The 18,121-nt window shown below is 34.7% G+C and overlaps 2 protein-coding genes across 3 annotated transcripts; one reads left to right on the top strand and one right to left on the bottom strand.

Moving 5' to 3' along the window:
- Positions 1-278: 278 nt before the first annotated feature.
- Positions 279-11,865, bottom strand: LOC138325822 (uncharacterized). Of its 2 annotated transcripts, none has more exons than XM_069271751.1 (4): positions 11,828-11,865; positions 9,777-11,114; positions 7,728-7,879; positions 279-4,050 (listed from the first exon to the last, which is right to left on the bottom strand). In XM_069271751.1, the coding sequence occupies exons 2-4, from the start codon at positions 11,008-11,010 to the stop codon at positions 3,796-3,798; spliced, it is 1,641 nt and encodes a 546-aa protein (XP_069127852.1). In that variant the 5' UTR covers positions 11,011-11,114; positions 11,828-11,865; the 3' UTR covers positions 279-3,795. The 2 variants fall into 2 exon arrangements, with proteins under 2 accessions (XP_069127852.1, XP_069127851.1); XM_069271750.1 differs by having other exon boundaries at positions 11,668-11,840.
- A 217-nt stretch (positions 11,866-12,082) lies between these two features.
- LOC138325823 (N-glycosidase YbiA-like) lies at positions 12,083-17,634 on the top strand. Its single transcript, XM_069271753.1, has 4 exons — positions 12,083-12,248; positions 13,405-13,641; positions 15,429-15,580; positions 16,214-17,634. Exons 1-4 carry the CDS (start codon positions 12,164-12,166, stop codon positions 16,466-16,468), a joined length of 729 nt encoding a protein of 242 aa, XP_069127854.1. The 5' UTR covers positions 12,083-12,163; the 3' UTR covers positions 16,469-17,634.
- The last annotated feature ends 487 nt before the right edge of the window (positions 17,635-18,121 follow it).

Raw genomic sequence — 18,121 nt, 5'->3', positions numbered from 1 at the left:
ACAAACATCTAATGATTTAAATTCATGATTATAACATAATTTATGTTATAATCATGTATTTAAATCATTAAATGTTTGTGTATCTATAAACATACAAATGTATCTGAAGGAATTTCTCAACAGGAATCTGGTTTCCGTCAGCAATTCAGCACTGCCATTCGGATTTGATACATAATTAATTTAAGTGTTTAAAAATTATGGTAGTTGTTCTCATTGAATAAGAAGAGTTAATTGTTGTAAAAGAAGAAGAAAAATCAATCACAATATTGTCCCAAAGAATCATATCGCATACACTTTATTATTGATACCATCTACTATTGTATTAAAACATATAACAATCAATAGAATGATGCAAGTATTGGTCATGATCGTGCATATACATATATATACATACAGGTATTAGAATGCCTGCAAACAGGTTTAAAATAATTACTAAACACTATATTCTGTTGACAGGCGTCCCAGTAACAATCACTACTGTACTATATATGTTACAATATGGTGTATTTATAGGGCATATGCACTCTAATGACAGTGAAATGTGTCATATATACTGTATTGCAGGGACATTAAAGAAAGAATGGATTGATGTTCCTACATGTAGCATAAGAAATTTTGAATAAAGGGAAGGATTAAATTTTTGTCTTAAATGCACTTAGATTAAAGTACTTAAGATTATATGCAAGCATATTCGAGAATTAAAATTGATTCCAGTGAACTAAGACCCTAAAATTGTCGACCTGGTGTATTAATAGTTTAAAAGTGAGAGACCATAAACACCACCTTGGTGAACACCATGGAAATTTTACAGATACATACATGTATTATCATTATTAGTCTATTTTCAATCTATCTTCTTATGCTAGTGAACCACACTATAGTTAAATTATTGCCAAATGAATTATTATATACAATTACAAATTTTAAAACATAGATATATTTTTTTAAATCTGTGACCTCACTACAAAGTATATATTAATATATATAAGTATACAACCCTTATTGGTTAAATTAAAATGAAAAATAAAATTTAGCTGACACATACATGTATTAGATTGCAACACTAATTCAAATGAAAGCTAGTGCAAAACAAAATTAAGAATATATAATATATAAAGTGTTATAATTCCTAGGATAAAGTTTTCATCTAATTGACCAATGCGATACATTTCTTAATTACCAAATATTGTATAGCTGGTACAATATGTCTAATTTCGTAGGATTATTATTTAAATCAATTTTTCATATATGAAATAACTGTAATAATTAAAAGGAAAACCTTATGTCATACTTCTAGCCAGATTGAGGAATGTGAATGTGTTTAAATCACTTTTTTTTTCAATTAAGATTAAAAATGCTAATTTTTTCAGCTGCCAAAAACAACCCCTCTGGTGTACCAGGACACTATAAGTAGTAACAAGACATGATGCTATTTGGGGAAATATAAATAATTTATGGACCTTTTTTGAGGTTCATATGGTGTTGCCTGAATAGAATAAATAATGACCTCGGGCTATGTCCTAAGCCCATTCCTAGAATTTTAAATTCTACAAGAGAGATATAACACCATATGAACCTAAACAAAGGTCCTTACTTTTTCCATAAAATAGGTCGTTTCTTTAATAAATAACAAAAACTATGGCTTAATATATATTTATCTATATAATAATTACAAGAAAAACATTGGTCAAAGAACGCCTCCCTGAAGAATGCAGCGTTTGGGCAATGAAGTTCTCAAAGGAATATTAACTCAATGTTTTTAAAAATGGAAACACAAAGTCAATATGCTATATATTGCACATCATGTCACCATGTATTAGCTATGAAAATTATGGAAAATCAGAACATATCTAATATTTACTTATATTCTGTTCTATGTCAGAATAATATCAGTACTTGTTATCCAATAGTTTTCCATATATTGCTTAAAGATGACAAAAAATTATTATTTGTTATGAAAATGTTTTCTGAAATACTTCAAAATATTAAACATACTATATTACAAAGATAAGCTATGGAGAAAAATGGTCATTAGAGTTAAGTCTGAGGATGTTCCCCCCAAAAAAACAACTGATCTCTAGCCAGTTCTTATGACAAATGCCTGGGATGGCTTTGAGCTCAAAATCAAAATGTACATTTTTATCTTGGCAGCTACTAAATATTCAGTTAATATACAAAATAAAATATTGAAGTGAAACACATACACAAATATCCAAAAATTCAACATTCATTATTATTTTATCTAACTCGTTTATCACAATATTTAAAATATTCATAGAAAATACATTTATATATGTACATGTTTAAAGTGATAATATGCATTTGAAAGCTGACAAAATAAACCTAAAGCTATGCATGTAGTATACATATATATATATTTGTGTGAATTTAGATTAAGAAATAAAATTGTTAAAATGCACTGTTTGCTTCCATGTCTTCACACAAATTAATGTACTTTATATCTAGAGTGACATCTGTCTTAGCGAACACCTCTGTAAAGAAACCTTGGCTAGATGGTCACTGTAGACAGGTTTGATTGTATTTCAATTACAGGCTTTTACAGTTATATCACAGGATTGGTTTTTGAAAGCTCTTTGTTACAACATGAAGTCAAAACTTCTTACCATAATAAAAATTAATTAACATTAAGAAAATTTATAAAACAAATATTACAGCAATACAAATATATTAAATTCCATGCAAGTCTAATATATATTAACCTAGGTATATAATTGGTTTGGTTCGGAATATATGTGCAAACAAATATATTAAGGAAAATTTCTTCTGGTTTCCATGGTTTATTACAAATATGATAAAAATTACACTACAGTGGAATGCTATCTACAGTCTGGACCATTGCATCCTCGATACTCCAGAGGTTACTATCAATGACATTATATCCACCCCTGCACTATCTCATAGTAAATCTAGAGGCAGTTCAGGAGAGAAAAAACTGACCAGTCACAGACCTGCAGAGACTTCCTTTGAAGAATACAGAAAGAGTGACGCCCAACTTCAATTTAAGTAACACAGTCAATCACAGTGTAGCATTATATAATTCCATTGAAGTGCATATAAGAATCTTATTACCTGTGTCTTCTAATGCCTCCAGTTTTACTATGAGATAGTCCAAGGGTGGATATCATGTCAGTGACAGTAACCCCTGGAGTATATACCATTGTAAAATAACAAATCATCCAACATCACAATGTTTAAAATTTGATAACATTCGATCAGCATGATTATTGGGAAGGACCAAAAATTGAGCCCTCATGTTAGAACAATTAAAGATATTTAACAACATTCAACAAAATCAATTGTATTTACCAATAAGTGTCAATGTGTACCTACAATGTGTCTTAGTATAGTTCCCTCATCCCAATGATAAAGGAAAAGTATCAGAAACACAGCCATACCATTCATTGACACAATGTATGTATAAGGTAAATCTTCAGACGATGCTCATACATTGACTGCGTAATTCATTGACTGTGTTATGCATAACATACACTAATATTTGGAAAGATGCTCCCTGCTGTTCCCCGCTGCTCTTAGCTGCTTTCGGTTTTTTTTAAATCAAAATTAATAACAGATGTTATAAATTTCAGCAGACCTGTAATATTTAAAAGTGAACAGCTGTTTTGCTTTCAGTATGGTAGTGACAGCAAAATTTAAATGGCTAATCATCCTGATATAATATCAATCTCAAACCTCACACTTCCAGGTTTCCTTATTTTCTACAGTCCTCAGTAATTGTTGGTTTTAAAATAGAATATGATTGATTAATGTTCCAAATCAGTGCTCCAACTCTTTGAGTTGCTGGTCATATTCTTCCTTCAAGATTAATCCCTTCTCTAACATCAGTTGACAGCGGATTTTGGTCAGTGCTTTTCCGAGTTTATTTTCACCATTCCAGGTAGCCCTGTTCCAGGCTCGAGGGTCATCACTGGATAGTCCTATTCCCCAGATCCTGTCCAGTGGACTTGCCTCCACAAGCATTTTAGGATTGCTGGCACAAATTATGTTCAACAGTTCTTTGTTCTGACTAAACTGTAATCATAAAACAAATTCCTTAAGAGTAAACAGGATCTATGGAATCGCTCCTTACATGCTTAATAAGACCACTTTTTGGGGGTACCAAATTAGTAGTTTTTTTAAGTTGTAAGAGGAATGTAACCCTAACAGGAGTAAGTAACTCTGGTAGAGGGAAGTAATTCTGGTAGAGGGATTTAACTCTGACAGAGGGATGTTAATCTGGTAGAGGGAAGTAACTCTGACAGAGGGATGTAACTCTGGTAGAGAGAAGTAACTCTGGTAGAGGTATGTAACTCTGACAGAGGGAAGTAACTCTGACAGAGGGATGTAACTCTGGTAGAGAGAAGTAACTCTGGAAGAGGGAGGTAACTCTGGTAGAGAGAAGTAACTCTGGAAGAGGGAGGTAACCCTGGTAAAGGGAAGTAACTCTGGTAGAGGTATGTAACTCTGGTAGAGAGAAGTAACTCTGGAAGAGGGAGGTAACTCTGGTAGAGAGAAGTAACTCTGGTAGAGGGAGGTAACTCTGGTAGAGAGAAGTAACTCTGGTAGAGAGAAGTAACTCTAGAAGAGAGAAGTAACTCTGGTAGAGGTATGTAACTCTGGTAGAGAGAAGTAACTCTGGTAGAGAGAAATAACTCTGGAAGAGGGAGGTAACTCTGACAGAGGGAAGTAACTCTGGTAGAGAGAAGTAACTCTGACAGAGGGAGGTAACCCTGGTAAAGGGAAGTAACTCTGGTAGAGAGAAGTAACTCTGGAAGAGGGAGGTAACTCTGGTAGAGAGAAGTAACTCTGACAGAGGGAGGTAACCCTGGTAAAGGGAAGTAACTCTGGTAGAGAGAAGTAACTATGGTAGAGAGAAGTAACTCTGGTAGAGGGAGGTAACCCTGGTAAAGGGAAGTAACTCTGGTAGAGAGAAGTAACTCTGGTAGAGAGAAGTAACTCTGGTAGAGGTATGAAACTCTGGTAGAGAGAAGTAACTCTGGTAGAGAGAAATAACTCTGGAAGAGGGAGGTAACTCTGACAGAGGGAAGTAACTCTGGTAGAGAGAAGTAACTCTGACAGAGGGAGGTAACCCTGGTAAAGGGAAGTAACTCTGGTAGAGAGAAGTAACTCTGGAAGAGGGAGGTAACTCTGGTAGAGAGAAGTAACTCTGACAGAGGGAGGTAACCCTGGTAAAGGGAAGTAACTCTGGTAGAGAGAAGTAACTATGGTAGAGAGAAGTAACTCTGGTAGAGGGAGGTAACCCTGGTAAAGGGAAGTAACTCTGGTAGAGAGAAGTAACTCTGGTAGAGAGAAGTAACTCTAGTAGAGGTATGTAACTCTGGTAGAGGGAAGTAACTATTGTAGATGGAAGTAACTATGGTAGATGTATGTATCTCTGACAGAGGGAAGTAACTATGGTAGATTATGTATCTCTGGTAGAGGGAGGTAACTCTGACAGAGGGAAGTAACTCTTGTAGTGGGAAGTAACTATGGTAGATGTATGTATCTCTGGTAGAGGGAAGTAACTCTTGTAGAGGGAAGTAACTATGGTAGATGTATGTATCTCTGGTAGAGGGAAGTAGCTCTGGTAGAGGGAAGTAACTATGGTAGATGTATGTATCTCTGGTAGAGGGAAGTAACTCTGACAGAGGGAAGTAACTCTTGTAGAGGGAAGTAACTATGGTAGATGTATGTATCTCTGACAGAGGGAAGTAACTATGGTAGATGTATGTATCTCTGGTAGAGGGAAGTAGCTCTGGTAGAGGGAAGTAACTCTTGTAGAGGGAAGTAACTCTGGTAGAGGGAGGTAACTCTGACAGAGGGAAGTAACTCGTGTAGAGGGAAGTAACTATGGTAGATGTATGTATCTCTGGTAGAGGGAAGTAGCTCTGGTAGAGGGAAGTAACTATGGTAGATGTATGTATCTCTGGTAGAGGGAAGTAACTCTGACAGAGAGAAGTAACTCTGGTAGAGGGAGGTAACTCTGACAGAGGGAAGTAACTCTTGTAGAGGGGAGTAACTCTGGTAGAGGGAAGTAACTCTGGTAGAGGGATGTTACTCTGACGGAGAGAAGTAACTCTGGTAGAGGGAGGTAACTCTGACAGAGGGAAGTAACTCTTGTAGAGAGAAGTAACTGTGGTAGAGGGAGGTAACTCTGACAGAGGGAAGTAACTCTTGTAGAGAGAAGTAACTCTGGTAGAGGGAAGAAACTCTGGTAGAGGGAAGTAACTCTGGTAGAGGGGTGTTACTTTGACAGAGAGAAGTAACTCTGGTAGAGGGAAGTAATACTGGTAGAGGGAAGTAACTCTGGTAGAGGGATGTTAATCTGGTAGAGGGAAGTAACTCTGACAGAGGGATGTAACTCTGGCAGTGGGAAGTAACTCTTGTAAAGGGAAGTAACTCTTACAGAGGAAACTAACTCTGGTAGAGGGAAGCAACTCTGATAGAGGGATGTAACTCTGACAGAGGGATGTAACTCTGACAGAGGGATGAAACTCTGGTAGAGGGAAGCAACTCTTACAGAGGGATGTAAATCTTGCAGAAGGAAGTAACTCTGGTAGAGGGATGTAATGTTGACAGAGGGATGTAACTCTGGTAGAGGGAAGTATGATGTGTGATGGATATTAAGTTCCATCTTAATAACTTGCTTCAGATTTCTTATTGACAGTTTCAATTGCCTTAATTTATTTGAATGCATTTAAATTCCTAATTCTATATGTAGTTGTATTTTTATGTATATTTTTTAATTTAAGATGTGCTGCAGATTATGTACCGTTTTGCATTTCATATCAATAAATCAATTTTAACTTCCATTTACGTGTCACCTGTCATATGTGACCTTTTTACTGCCTCCTTTAGAAGGTCACATATGACAGGTTTGACTGTAACTCTGATGGAGGGATGTAACTCTCATAGAGGGAAGTAACTCTGGTAGATGGATGTAACTCTGGTAGTGGTAGATGAAGGTTACTGGAGAAAAATTACACTGCCAGTTATTGTTGTCAGACGCCTACAGACTTTATACTCTAAGCTTTTAGCCCAGAGATGGAAATCATAAATTGGTATATAGGGCACTTTAACCATTTAGATACAGCAGTCCTCATCATATGATTGGTCAATGGACTTTAATATACCATATGCAAATATACATATATCAGAATTTAAAAAGTGCATTGTTTCTGATGCTAAACTTTTTCATCTGTCTTCTTTTCACCTTTCAATTTTTAAGCCCTAGCAATTGCTGAGATAATATAAGACCTAGCTAGCAGCTGCCACATATTGTTTTCACAAATTGTAGAGTGTACAGCTTATCAATTCACTTGCCTTCAGGGTTTCTTCAGACGAAAGGAAAATCAAGGTATTTCCATATATGATTATTAAACCCACAGCATACATGTACAATGTGTGTTTAATGGCTCTACCTAATATACATTGTGAATATGGGCTTTTGGCTGGCAACCTGTGCCCTTTAATAGACACCAGGCTTATAATTAGTGTTTCAGTAAAATTGAACATAAATTAGTGCTTCAATGTGTATGAATTCCTTTCTAATACTCGATTTTGACAAGCCATAAACTACGTATTAAAGGATTATCTTGTCCTTTGAATAAGTATAGATTATTAAAAAAAACATTACTGTGTGTGCCACTCGGAGCAGATAAATCAACATTATGCAGAAAAATAACAAACAAACAAAAATCTGGACCAACCTTAGCCATGTTCCCTTCCTCCACAATGGCGTCACAGTTGGCTTGCCATAATTCCTCGTCAAAGTACCTCACCTGACGTCCGAGTTGCTTCTGTTTCCTAGGTGACTTAGTCTCCATAATTTTTTTTGCAGTCTTAAAGTCTTCAAACAACACTGGAAACAACAACAAACATTTTAATACAATGCTTTTTGTATTGATACAAAAATAAACATTCTCCAGCCTTCTTCTGTTGTCACTGAAAAACATAAGAAAATGTGGGATTATAACTTCATATTTTAAGGCCAAAGAAGTGTTTTGTTTTATTTCAAAGGAAAGAAATAGTATTCTTTGAAACTGTATCCAGTAGCAATACCTTTACTAAATCAAAGCATTTGTAATGTTGGGAAATTTTTTAATTTACAGTGGAACTTGGTTGATACAAACTCGGATAATTCGACAACCCGGCTTAATACGAAGTACTTTGCCGGTCCCGGCCGAATTCCCTCTTTATCTTTGTTTAAAGAACTCGGATAATTCGAATTCGGAAAACTTGAAGAACTCGGATAATTCGAATTCGGAAAACTCGAAGAACTCAGATAATATGAAGTAAATTTTGGGTCCAAATGACAAAAATCATACATAAAATGTTCTTATAACTCGAAATGAGATTTTTTGGACAACGTGTTCACCGAAAATGCCGATTTTTTTTCTCCATAAATCTGCTGTAGAACAGCATTTCAAAATATATATCTCGTTTTATTGTTATAATTTTGCAACTACAATCGGTGATTTTGACATCTCTCTTGTTCACATCATTTTACGCCATGGAACTAGTCTATATATACTAAGTAAAGAGATCGTCAGTAGACATGAGAACTCGCTTAATTCGAACACTCGGATAACTCGAAGTTTTATCTCGGTCCCTTCGAGTTCGTATTAACCGAGTTCCACTGTATATTCAATCACATGATAGTAAGATATTTTTTTATTTTAAAGGGACAATTCAGTCTAAGAGAACATTAAAATTTGTACATATATCGGGAAAAATCCTGTTCTAATGGAAATGAGATAAGTCGGTTTAACTGTGATATGCCTGAAAAGCCCATGGTTGTGACATGTGTGTAGATGTTCAAACTCGCTCGCTGTCCGCCATTACACATTGTGGTCGAACTTCTTGTATGCCGAACCCTGTGCCTTGCTGGTAGAGTAATGCAACTTTTGTCTAGTACTGCTCACATCGCTCTGAGAGTAGTGTGTTTAACTTATTAGGTGAATTGCCTTGCCTAAAAATCATTTAATCACCTCCTCAGTGGTTATGTAGTTTATTTGTTTAACGTGCGTGACTTTGGCTCGGGTATGGGTACAGCGTCCGTATTGTACCTGCTTAATCGTATTGATCAACGATTTGATATTTCAACAATATTAATTAAAATACTAAACAATGACGTGGGATTTGTCAATATTTTATGTTATATGTTTCATAAGAAATGTAGAACAATACATTTATGTCATATTTTGCTTCTGGCTTATGTAAAAGAATTAGCCTGAGTGAATTATCCCTTTAAGTTTGATGAACTGAATTTTTGTCCTACTAGCCTTCTTATACCACTTGACTTACTGACACAATTTACATTGAGTACTTTTTAGTTACCATAATTGACCCAGAAAACACTAAGGTAAGCTAAAGGTTATGAAAACTTAGAGGGTTAGATATTTGGATATTCATGGGTTTTTTTTGTTTGTGTAAATAACCTGACAAAAACTAATCAATTACAGAGCATTAGTACATCTCTACTAATGAAAACACTTTATAACAAAACATACTTGTTCATGCATAAATGCTATTTAATATAAACTTAATGTTCAAAATGAGTAGATTTGTGTTGCTTAAAATTTTGATACATACCTGTTATGTTAAAGATGAGAAGAAATGGTTATGGGGTACGTAAAAGGATGTGAGGCTATTTATTATTGGCAAATATTTATTTACCTGCATGTACAGCATTATATTATGTCTCAATAGGGACCCCCATGTCAGAACATTAAATTTGCCTATGCATGTATACTCACTTGCTTTCCTGTGCATCATGAACTGTTCTGCACAATTGTATTTTCTCTCATCCACAACAAATTCTGTCATGCACCATTGACTGTACACAGATTCACTCCGCCAAAAATACTCAAACTTTGATTTATTATCATCTTTGTATTTTTCTACAAGGGCAGGATCTACTTCAAAAGCTTCCTCTGAATGTTCAACATTGCCCCAGTCATGTCTCTGGTAGTGTCCTCTACGGTGACTGTAGGTGTCTTTAGGTCTGGCTCCTCTTTCACTACCTTCTACATGCTCTGTTAAACCGCTATTTTCATTTATCCCTTTTCTTTTCTGTTTCTTCTGTTCAGGGATATTTTGTTTGGGCATTTCCTTTTCTTTGAAATCTTGGCTTTCATTGACGTCATCACTGGCTCTGCCGTGCTGTTCATTACCGGTGTAGCCTTGTGAAATGCTGTCTTCCTTCTTGGGGCCAGAAACATTTCGGTCTGACAGACTAGAACTAGTGCTGTGGACTGATACATTGTTTACATCTTGTTGTCCAGGATGCCTTCTCTGTTCTTTGTTGACATCAGAATGGGAATAATGTTGATTTTGTTGATTTGTATCCATATGACTTGGTCCATAATCAGAATCACTACATTTATTATGTTCCTGGTCTAAACCATCCTGACTCTGTTGGCTATCATTACTTTCACTGTGTTTAACGTCTCTCTCAGATCCAGACCCTGGTCTCTGTCGATTTGTAACCATATGGCTTGGTCCACAATCAAACTCACTGGGTTTGGATTCTCTCAGTTGCATATTTTCCTGGTGGGAGTTAGGACTTAAAGGAGAACTATTCTCCTTTTTTTCTGATGTAGATGACTGCTGTAACATTTTAATAATATCTTGTAAATCTTGACTGTTTTGTTTAGACTGATCTGTGATATTGATTTTCTGCCAGCCTTCCTCACATTTGACATGTTCCTGGTTAAAACCGCCCTGACTCTGTCGGTTGTCATCATTTGTACTGTGTTGTGTTTCTCTCTGAGCTACAGATCCTGACATATGTGTAAGGGTAGTCGAGACACAATTAACTGATCTTTCTGTGGTAAGAGGTGTAAGATTTGTAGGTATATTATCTTTAGATGATAGGGGTGGAAAATCATCTTTAGGTAATTCTGGATATAATCGCGCTCCTTGTACAGTTGGTGTCACTTTCCCTGCTTTGCCACTGCCTTGGCATGTTACTGCTGCTGCATAATTCATAGCTATCCTAATATTGATGATCTAGAAGTAATTCTTATAAATATGTATGTACATGTAATAGCTCTTTCCTTTAAGTTACATGCTGTAAGGACTGGGAAAATATCCTGCAAAGAAATGACAACAATTATCATAAATTTTGAATGATTTATAATTGTTTTCCACATGAAGTTTAAATTCAATGAGAAACAATAATGCAAAAAAAAACATATAATTACAAACTGTACATGTACATATATATATATACTATGTATTAACACATACAATAATGTACCACTGCGAAAAATGGAACAAATAACCATGATTCAAAAGCACAGTAACCAAGTCATACATTTACATAAGCATACAGTTTGTCTTATGCATTAAAACGGTATTCCAAAAAGGGTAAGAAAATTAGAACAGGAGAATTTGAATGTTACTAGTAATACTACTAGTACAATTTGTACATGCTGATAGAAATGTAATAGGCCTAATATAACACAGGGGCTAACTCAATGAGAAGAAAAAACACATGGCTTTGAATATACTGACTAGTCATTCCACTAAATGCATGTACGAAGTATATGTGTACGAAATCTATTTCATTGATAATGAGTGATCCTCTGGGAGCTCCTTATGGACAATGTTCTACTTTCGGTTTGACTTATCCGTTCGTCTTACCTCTCACGCCTCCCAAAAAGACACAAAATATGTCTGACGCAAAATTATCCGTGATAATGTCAAAATAAGGCATCAACTAGGATTGATGCTGATCATTAAAAAGGCTACAGTTTTTATAGGCTACTAACCCCTAATACACGAGAATATTGCACAAACTTACTTAACTGAGCGGAAACTGGATATGAGTAATAGTCGAATCATTTTGAACTGGAATAGGAAAAGAAAATATCCGGATTTTCAAGTTTGCGATAAAAAAATCTGCCAAAAATTAAATATTATATTCAAAATAATATAAAAGTTCAACTGTAGTATTAAAATTACCAAACAAAAACCAATCCATAAAAACATACAAAATAAAACAGTGTTACGTCAGTCCGGACATATTTACAGTCATTTCTTTCACTTTTTAGTTTTCAAATCCGTTGAAAGTGCTTGGAGGAAACGGTAAACAGATCTTGAATGTGTGAATACGCGGAATTGAACATGCTAAGACTTCATGATTGCAATACGAGGAATTAATCGTGTTGTTAATTGTCTGCAATACAACAGAATAATATTTAGTATGGCTTCAACCAAAAGGAGTAAGTATTTTATCATTTGCGCGCGCTTTTAGGTATCGAACACTCTACTTTCGTTTTTGTATATTTTGTCGTGTACGTTTTGTCCAATGTTTGTCAGGGTTTTTAGATTTTTTTTTAAGACATGAAAGTTAAGATTTTATTTAATTTAATCAAATTGTTCAGAAGGTGATGATACGTGTATTATTAACAGTAAGATCTCGTTTTACATTACCATTTTAAAAATTGAAAACCGTTTCGGAAAGGTAGGCCTAGTGGGCCTTTAAAATTGTAAAATTTCAAAAATAATCTCAATACTGTAGCCTGTAGGGTTAGATATCTTCATAATATTTTTTCCACTGCACAATTTTTATTTATTTAGGTATTTATTGACTGAAAAATATCACGATAGTCACAATTACTATTCTTTTTTACATTTGAAAAAAAAGTACATGTACTGATAAATTGATGAATCATTATTAAAATTATTTTTATGTACACTGTAAAGTAGTTATGATTATTTACAACTGCAGGAACCTGAAATGAGATCAATTAATATTTAGAAAAGGATATATAATAATCCCTGGCTGTTCCGTGCTGACAACAATATTGACATGGTTAATAATATATTATGTATGTGTAATTAACTTTACAAATCAGTATACAAAATTACAGATTATAATGTAGAATAGGATAATTCGTCGAAGGTATAGTATCATGACCAAACCTCACCGATTCTGCAAACAGGATCTGCTCTCTGATGGGTTTATTGCATTCAACTTTATTATATTTGTCTCCTTTGTCATTTCATACTTTTTTATTTTTAATTCTTTATCATTTGACCTTGCTTTTTTATGTGTGTCTTGATAAAGGGGCAGACTACCTTGAAAATTTGACATATTTTATCTTCAAATTACTGGTTAAGCTTACTACCTTGTTCCATGTTTATGATTTGAAGTAATGTGTATCCTACAGACATACATAAATTACTTGGAACATAATTATACTTTGATATTACAATATACTTTTGTAAACCACACACATCGATATAATCAGATGTTTTAATATGTTGCATTCTTTTTAGAGTAATTTTCAACTTATTAACAGACCAATAAGAAATGTGGAAATTAGAAACTGATATATGTGACCTATATTTTGGTAAAACTGTTTTTTCCCTAAGGTACAGGATCTGATTCCATTGAAGATCAAAAGCCCTCTTCTTCAAAACAAATGAAAATGGATACATTCATGAAGGGGAAATCATCAACACCAAAACTACCTGCAGGAACAAAGAGAGAAGATTTTGAATTTTTCTGGAGGGAAGAGTCGCCGTTTAGTCAGTTTCACCCAGCTGTATTCACTGTTGATGGAGTCAAGTACAACTGTGCTGAACAATACATGATGCACCAGAAAGCTTGTAAGACACATTCAATATGGGTATACTATAATCCAATGTCTGACATACTATATTCGACCCAATACATGTAAGCGCAAATGTCCCTATAAGGGAACCTCCCCCTTTTTCATATAAACTTTATTTATTTTACATTGATTATGAAACAAGTTATACAACTTATGCAAATCACTCTCAATGGCCCTTATGTAAGCGCACAAGGGATCTTAGTGCGAGAGGAAACTGAAGTGCCCGGAGAAAACTCATGTGATCGGGCAGTTGATCCCTAACCTTTTCACGTCCATGCGGGGGATCAAACCCTGGCCGGTTAGATGAAAGGCGAGTGGCTATAATCACTACGTATATACACCACCTGATTTCCCTATCCGTGTGTGTCACAATGATTGGGGATGCTTACTGACGTGATTGATCTCATTGCATACTTTCTATAGGAGCTTATAGTATGTTTCATTTATAGGGGAGGGTGACTTATGCCAGAAGCTTGTAAGACACATTCATTATGGGTATATTCAAATGTCTGACATAATATATGTACCGTATCTGACCCAATAAACGCCCATGTCCCTATAAGCGACCTACCCATTTTTGAGGCCTTGATTTCAATTGCCCAGGCATAAATAAAGACCAGAACTGTACAGATTTGCAATAATGTCATCTTATTAACACCTTTTCATTTTTTATTTTTTTTAATGCCTTGGGCCCTATTTGGTCGAAATATTTGTTTAGGTTAATATTTATACTAGTAAAACTGTCAGCCAGAATGTAAGTGAAATATACCAACCAATTTCTATTATATTGTGTAGCTTGATGTATGGTAAAACAATTGTTAGTAACGAATGTTGTTCTCGTTTATCTGTCATGTTCATTCAGGATAGCTGCTATAATAATAATGTAAATAGCTGGGTATTGCATTTTAAAAAAAATGGGTAAATATAAATAGGATTTCAGTGTGTGTCACAATGATTGGGGTTGATTACTGACGTGATTTATCTGGTTAAGCTTATGGTATATGTTTCATTTATAGGGGAGGGAGAATTTTGACAGTGCATTGGTTGATATTTGGGGAATTCTAAGCTTGATAAAAATGACTCGGTATGATATTTTTTTATTTATGAATGAGGATTTCCTTGGCATATAGAATGTGCAAGACATATTGAGAATGGCTGAATGCTGTACATCATTTGTCAATGCTTGCTGGGTTTGTTTACTGTTTGCTTTGTTTACTGTTTGCTTTGTTTACTGTTCAGTTTGTTTACTGTTTGGTTTGTGTACTGTTCGGTTTGTTTACTGTTTGCTTTGTTTACTGTTCAGTTTGTTTACTGTTTGCTTTGTTTACTGTTCAGTTTGTTTACTGTTTGGTTTGTTTACTGTTCGGTTTGTTTACTGTTTGCTTTGTTTACTGTTCAGTTTGTTTACTGTTTGGTTTGTGTACTGTTCGGTTTGTTTACTGTTTGCTTTGTTTACTGTTCAGTTTGTTTACTGTTTGCTTTGTTTACTGTTCAGTTTGTTTACTGTTTGGTTTGTTTACTGTTCGGTTTGTTTACTGTTTGCTTTGTTTACTGTTCGGTTTGTTTACTGTTTGCTTTGTTTACTGTTCAGTTTGTTTACTGTTTGGTTTGTTTACTGTTCGGTTTGTTTACTGTTTGCTTTGTTTACTGTTCGGTTTGTTTACTGTTTGCTTTGTTTACTGTTCGGTTTGTTTACTGTTTACTTTGTTTACTGTTCGGTTTGTTTACTGTTTGCTTTGTTTACTGTTCGGTTTGTTTACTGTTTGCTTTGTTTTATTTTAGTGACCTTTAGAGACGATGAACATGCTAAAGCTATTATGAAGGCAGCGAAACCTTTTACACAGAAGAAATTGGGTCGGAAAGTCAGGAACTTTGATCCAAAAGTTTGGAGTGATAAGTGTGTAAATGTTGTGAAAAAAGGAAATATTGCCAAGGTATTACACAAGCACAATTTTAGGGTATTATACAAGCACAATTTTATTGGTTATGGGTTTTGTATCATTTTGTAACAGGTCAAATAGGCCAAAATCTTTTAATTAAAGACATGCTATTGGGTCAGTAGCATGCTTGGATGAAGGGCTGCAACTAATGTTCAAAAGAATCACCTTGACCACCATTCATGGTCAAAAGTGTCCAATAGGTTAAAATATTAAAACAACTTCTGAGAGGCCTAGAAACCAGATATTTAGACCCTGTATCATACTGGGAATAATGAAATAGATTTTCATTCAAGGCCTAGTGGTGAAATAGACTTTTTATTTTTTTTACCTTTTTAGATCTTTTTAATAACTTAAGCGTTCATGTTTTACTTTTTATTTGGCCAAGATAAAAATAGCATCAGTATAAACAAGCAATCATCATAACCTCTTAACAGTGTTCAAATCATGTTTGTCTGGTCTAGTGGGCAAATCTCAGCATGTTCTTTTATAAGGATGGATACTTAAGTAATAATATTCCCTGTACCAGCTATATACAGTTGTATAGTATATTCAAAAATAACAACTTTTCACAATCAAACTTAATGTATTGATAAGCTTCTGTAAGAGTTTTTAATTGGTATATTGCAGTTTTCACAAAACAGCCACCTTAAAAAGAAATTGCTGGATACGTACCCCAAGATACTGGTAGAGGCTAGTCCGAGAGATCGTATCTGGGGCATCGGCTTGGCATCCAGCAACAAACTTGCATGGGACAAAAGCACATGGAGGGGCAAGAATCTCCTAGGATATGCGCTGACAGATGTTCGCCAGACCTTGATGACCAATGAACATAAACACAAAGAAAGTACTTCAGATGAAAGCAGTGGCCAGGACGAAAGTTAATCTATATGAGATTAAAGTGCAATTATGAATAGCATTTTTGTGTGGTAGATTCAATGTCATACAGAAAATTGCAAATAAAATTTGCTTTTAACTAAATTTAAGTTTCAGTTGCATAAAAAGAATCTGAAATTGCATTTTCTATTATTGACTCTTGTCTTTCAGACAAACTTTAATGTTGCCATCATCTGTTTCTACACATGCTGGCAAAGCTGTTTATCCAATTAACTTTCTTTCTTTATGGAGTTACCTGCTCTTGGAATAGGTATTTTTTATTGTTACAATAGAATGGATATTTTGTTATTTGTTTTGTTAGTGTAATGCCATTTTTTTGTTTTACTAGTTATATATCATCTTACAAACAGTAATGATGCAACAATAAATAATACATGTACAGGGGAGATAACTCTTGAGACCTCCAATCAACTCAATGCAGTCTTCTTTTTATGGATGCTAAAAAGACAATTAGATAACAAAATGTTAATCTGATGATATGTTGCCATGTTAATTTAAGATAATGTATTCCAAATGGAGAGACAATAATGTACTAGATTATATCGTATGGTACTCCAAGAAGAATACTAAGCCAGGAATCATTCTACCCCTATGTTTTTGTTTAGAAGATGTAATTCTCGTGTTTCAATGCCAGTATAGTTTGGTCTTCAGTTAAAACATTTATTCTAATTCCAAAGTTTCTTTATATTGAAGTAGGGAAGAATACTAATTAGACTTAAGTTTGTATTGTTAACATGTATAATCCAACCTTCGTGTTAGAGTTCATGATCAGCTGGTAAACACTCGGCAAGCCTTGTGATGATGATTGGTTGACATATTCTATATATGTCTGCATACCAGACCATGTCAGATTCCTATTGATTACCAGACACTATCTTATCAGTAATTTGATTATATTTAATTAAAGAGAGAATTAAAGGTATTTCCAGTAAGCTTTTAACATAATGATGGGTGTCATAAATCCTGTACGTCTCACAGACTATAGCATATGATCTAAATTTAAAAACACTTACGGTATTAAATGTCCTCTCCCAAACAAAATGTTACCAGTGATTTAAATATTTAAAAAAAATGTAGTATGTTATATTGATATACATTGTACATGTATTAATATTTGTTGCTTTTAAATAAAAAAATTAAATTGCCTCCCTTTACACGGTTTTCTGTTTTTAGGTCATCTGACCCGAAGGGTCAGGATGACCTATAGTCATCGTGTTTCGTCCGTCGTCGTCCGCCGTGCGCCGTCAGTCGTACGTAAACTTTTTCCTTTAAAACGCTACTCCTCCTTAACCACTAAGCAGATTTCATCCATATTTGGTGTGAAACATCATTGGGGAAGGACAGTCATATTTTATATAAATGAGCTTGGTCCAACCCCTAGGGGCTGAGGGGTGGGGCCCCAAAAGGGCAAATTTTCTTAATTTTAGCTTTAAAATCCTACTCCTCCTTCATTCTTGGATGGATTTCATCCATATTTGGTGTGAAACATAATTTGGGAAGGACAATCATATTTTATATAAATGAGCTTGGTCCGACCCCTAGAGGCGGAGGGATGGGGCCCCAAAATGTCAAATTTTCTTATTTTAAGCATTAAAATCCAACTCCTCCTTCATCCTTGGATTGATTTCATCCATATTTGGT

Source organism: Argopecten irradians, chromosome 6, assembly GCF_041381155.1.
Source record: "Argopecten irradians isolate NY chromosome 6, Ai_NY, whole genome shotgun sequence".
Taxonomy (NCBI): domain Eukaryota; kingdom Metazoa; phylum Mollusca; class Bivalvia; order Pectinida; family Pectinidae; genus Argopecten; species Argopecten irradians.
This window is presented reverse-complemented; position numbering and strand designations above follow the sequence as displayed.

What these genes read in the sequence shown, in the direction of transcription:
- LOC138325822 (XM_069271751.1), bottom strand. Translation starts at nt 11,010, where the DNA reads ATGAATTATGCAGCAGCAGTAACATGCCAAGGCAGTGGCAAAGCAGGG. An exon ending in CATGATGCACAGGAAAGCAA is followed by an intron (nt 7,880 to 9,776) that starts GTGAGTATACAT and finishes TGTTGTTTCCAG; the next exon opens with TGTTGTTTGAAGACTTTAAG. An exon ending in AGGAAGGGAACATGGCTAAG is followed by an intron (nt 4,051 to 7,727) that starts GTTGGTCCAGAT and finishes TTATGATTACAG; the next exon opens with TTTAGTCAGAACAAAGAACT.
- LOC138325823 (XM_069271753.1), top strand. Translation starts at nt 12,164, where the DNA reads ATGATTGCAATACGAGGAATTAATCGTGTTGTTAATTGTCTGCAATAC. An exon ending in TATGGCTTCAACCAAAAGGA is followed by an intron (nt 12,249 to 13,404) that starts GTAAGTATTTTA and finishes TTTTTCCCTAAG; the next exon opens with GTACAGGATCTGATTCCATT. An exon ending in CATGATGCACCAGAAAGCTT is followed by an intron (nt 13,642 to 15,428) that starts GTAAGACACATT and finishes GTTTTATTTTAG; the next exon opens with TGACCTTTAGAGACGATGAA.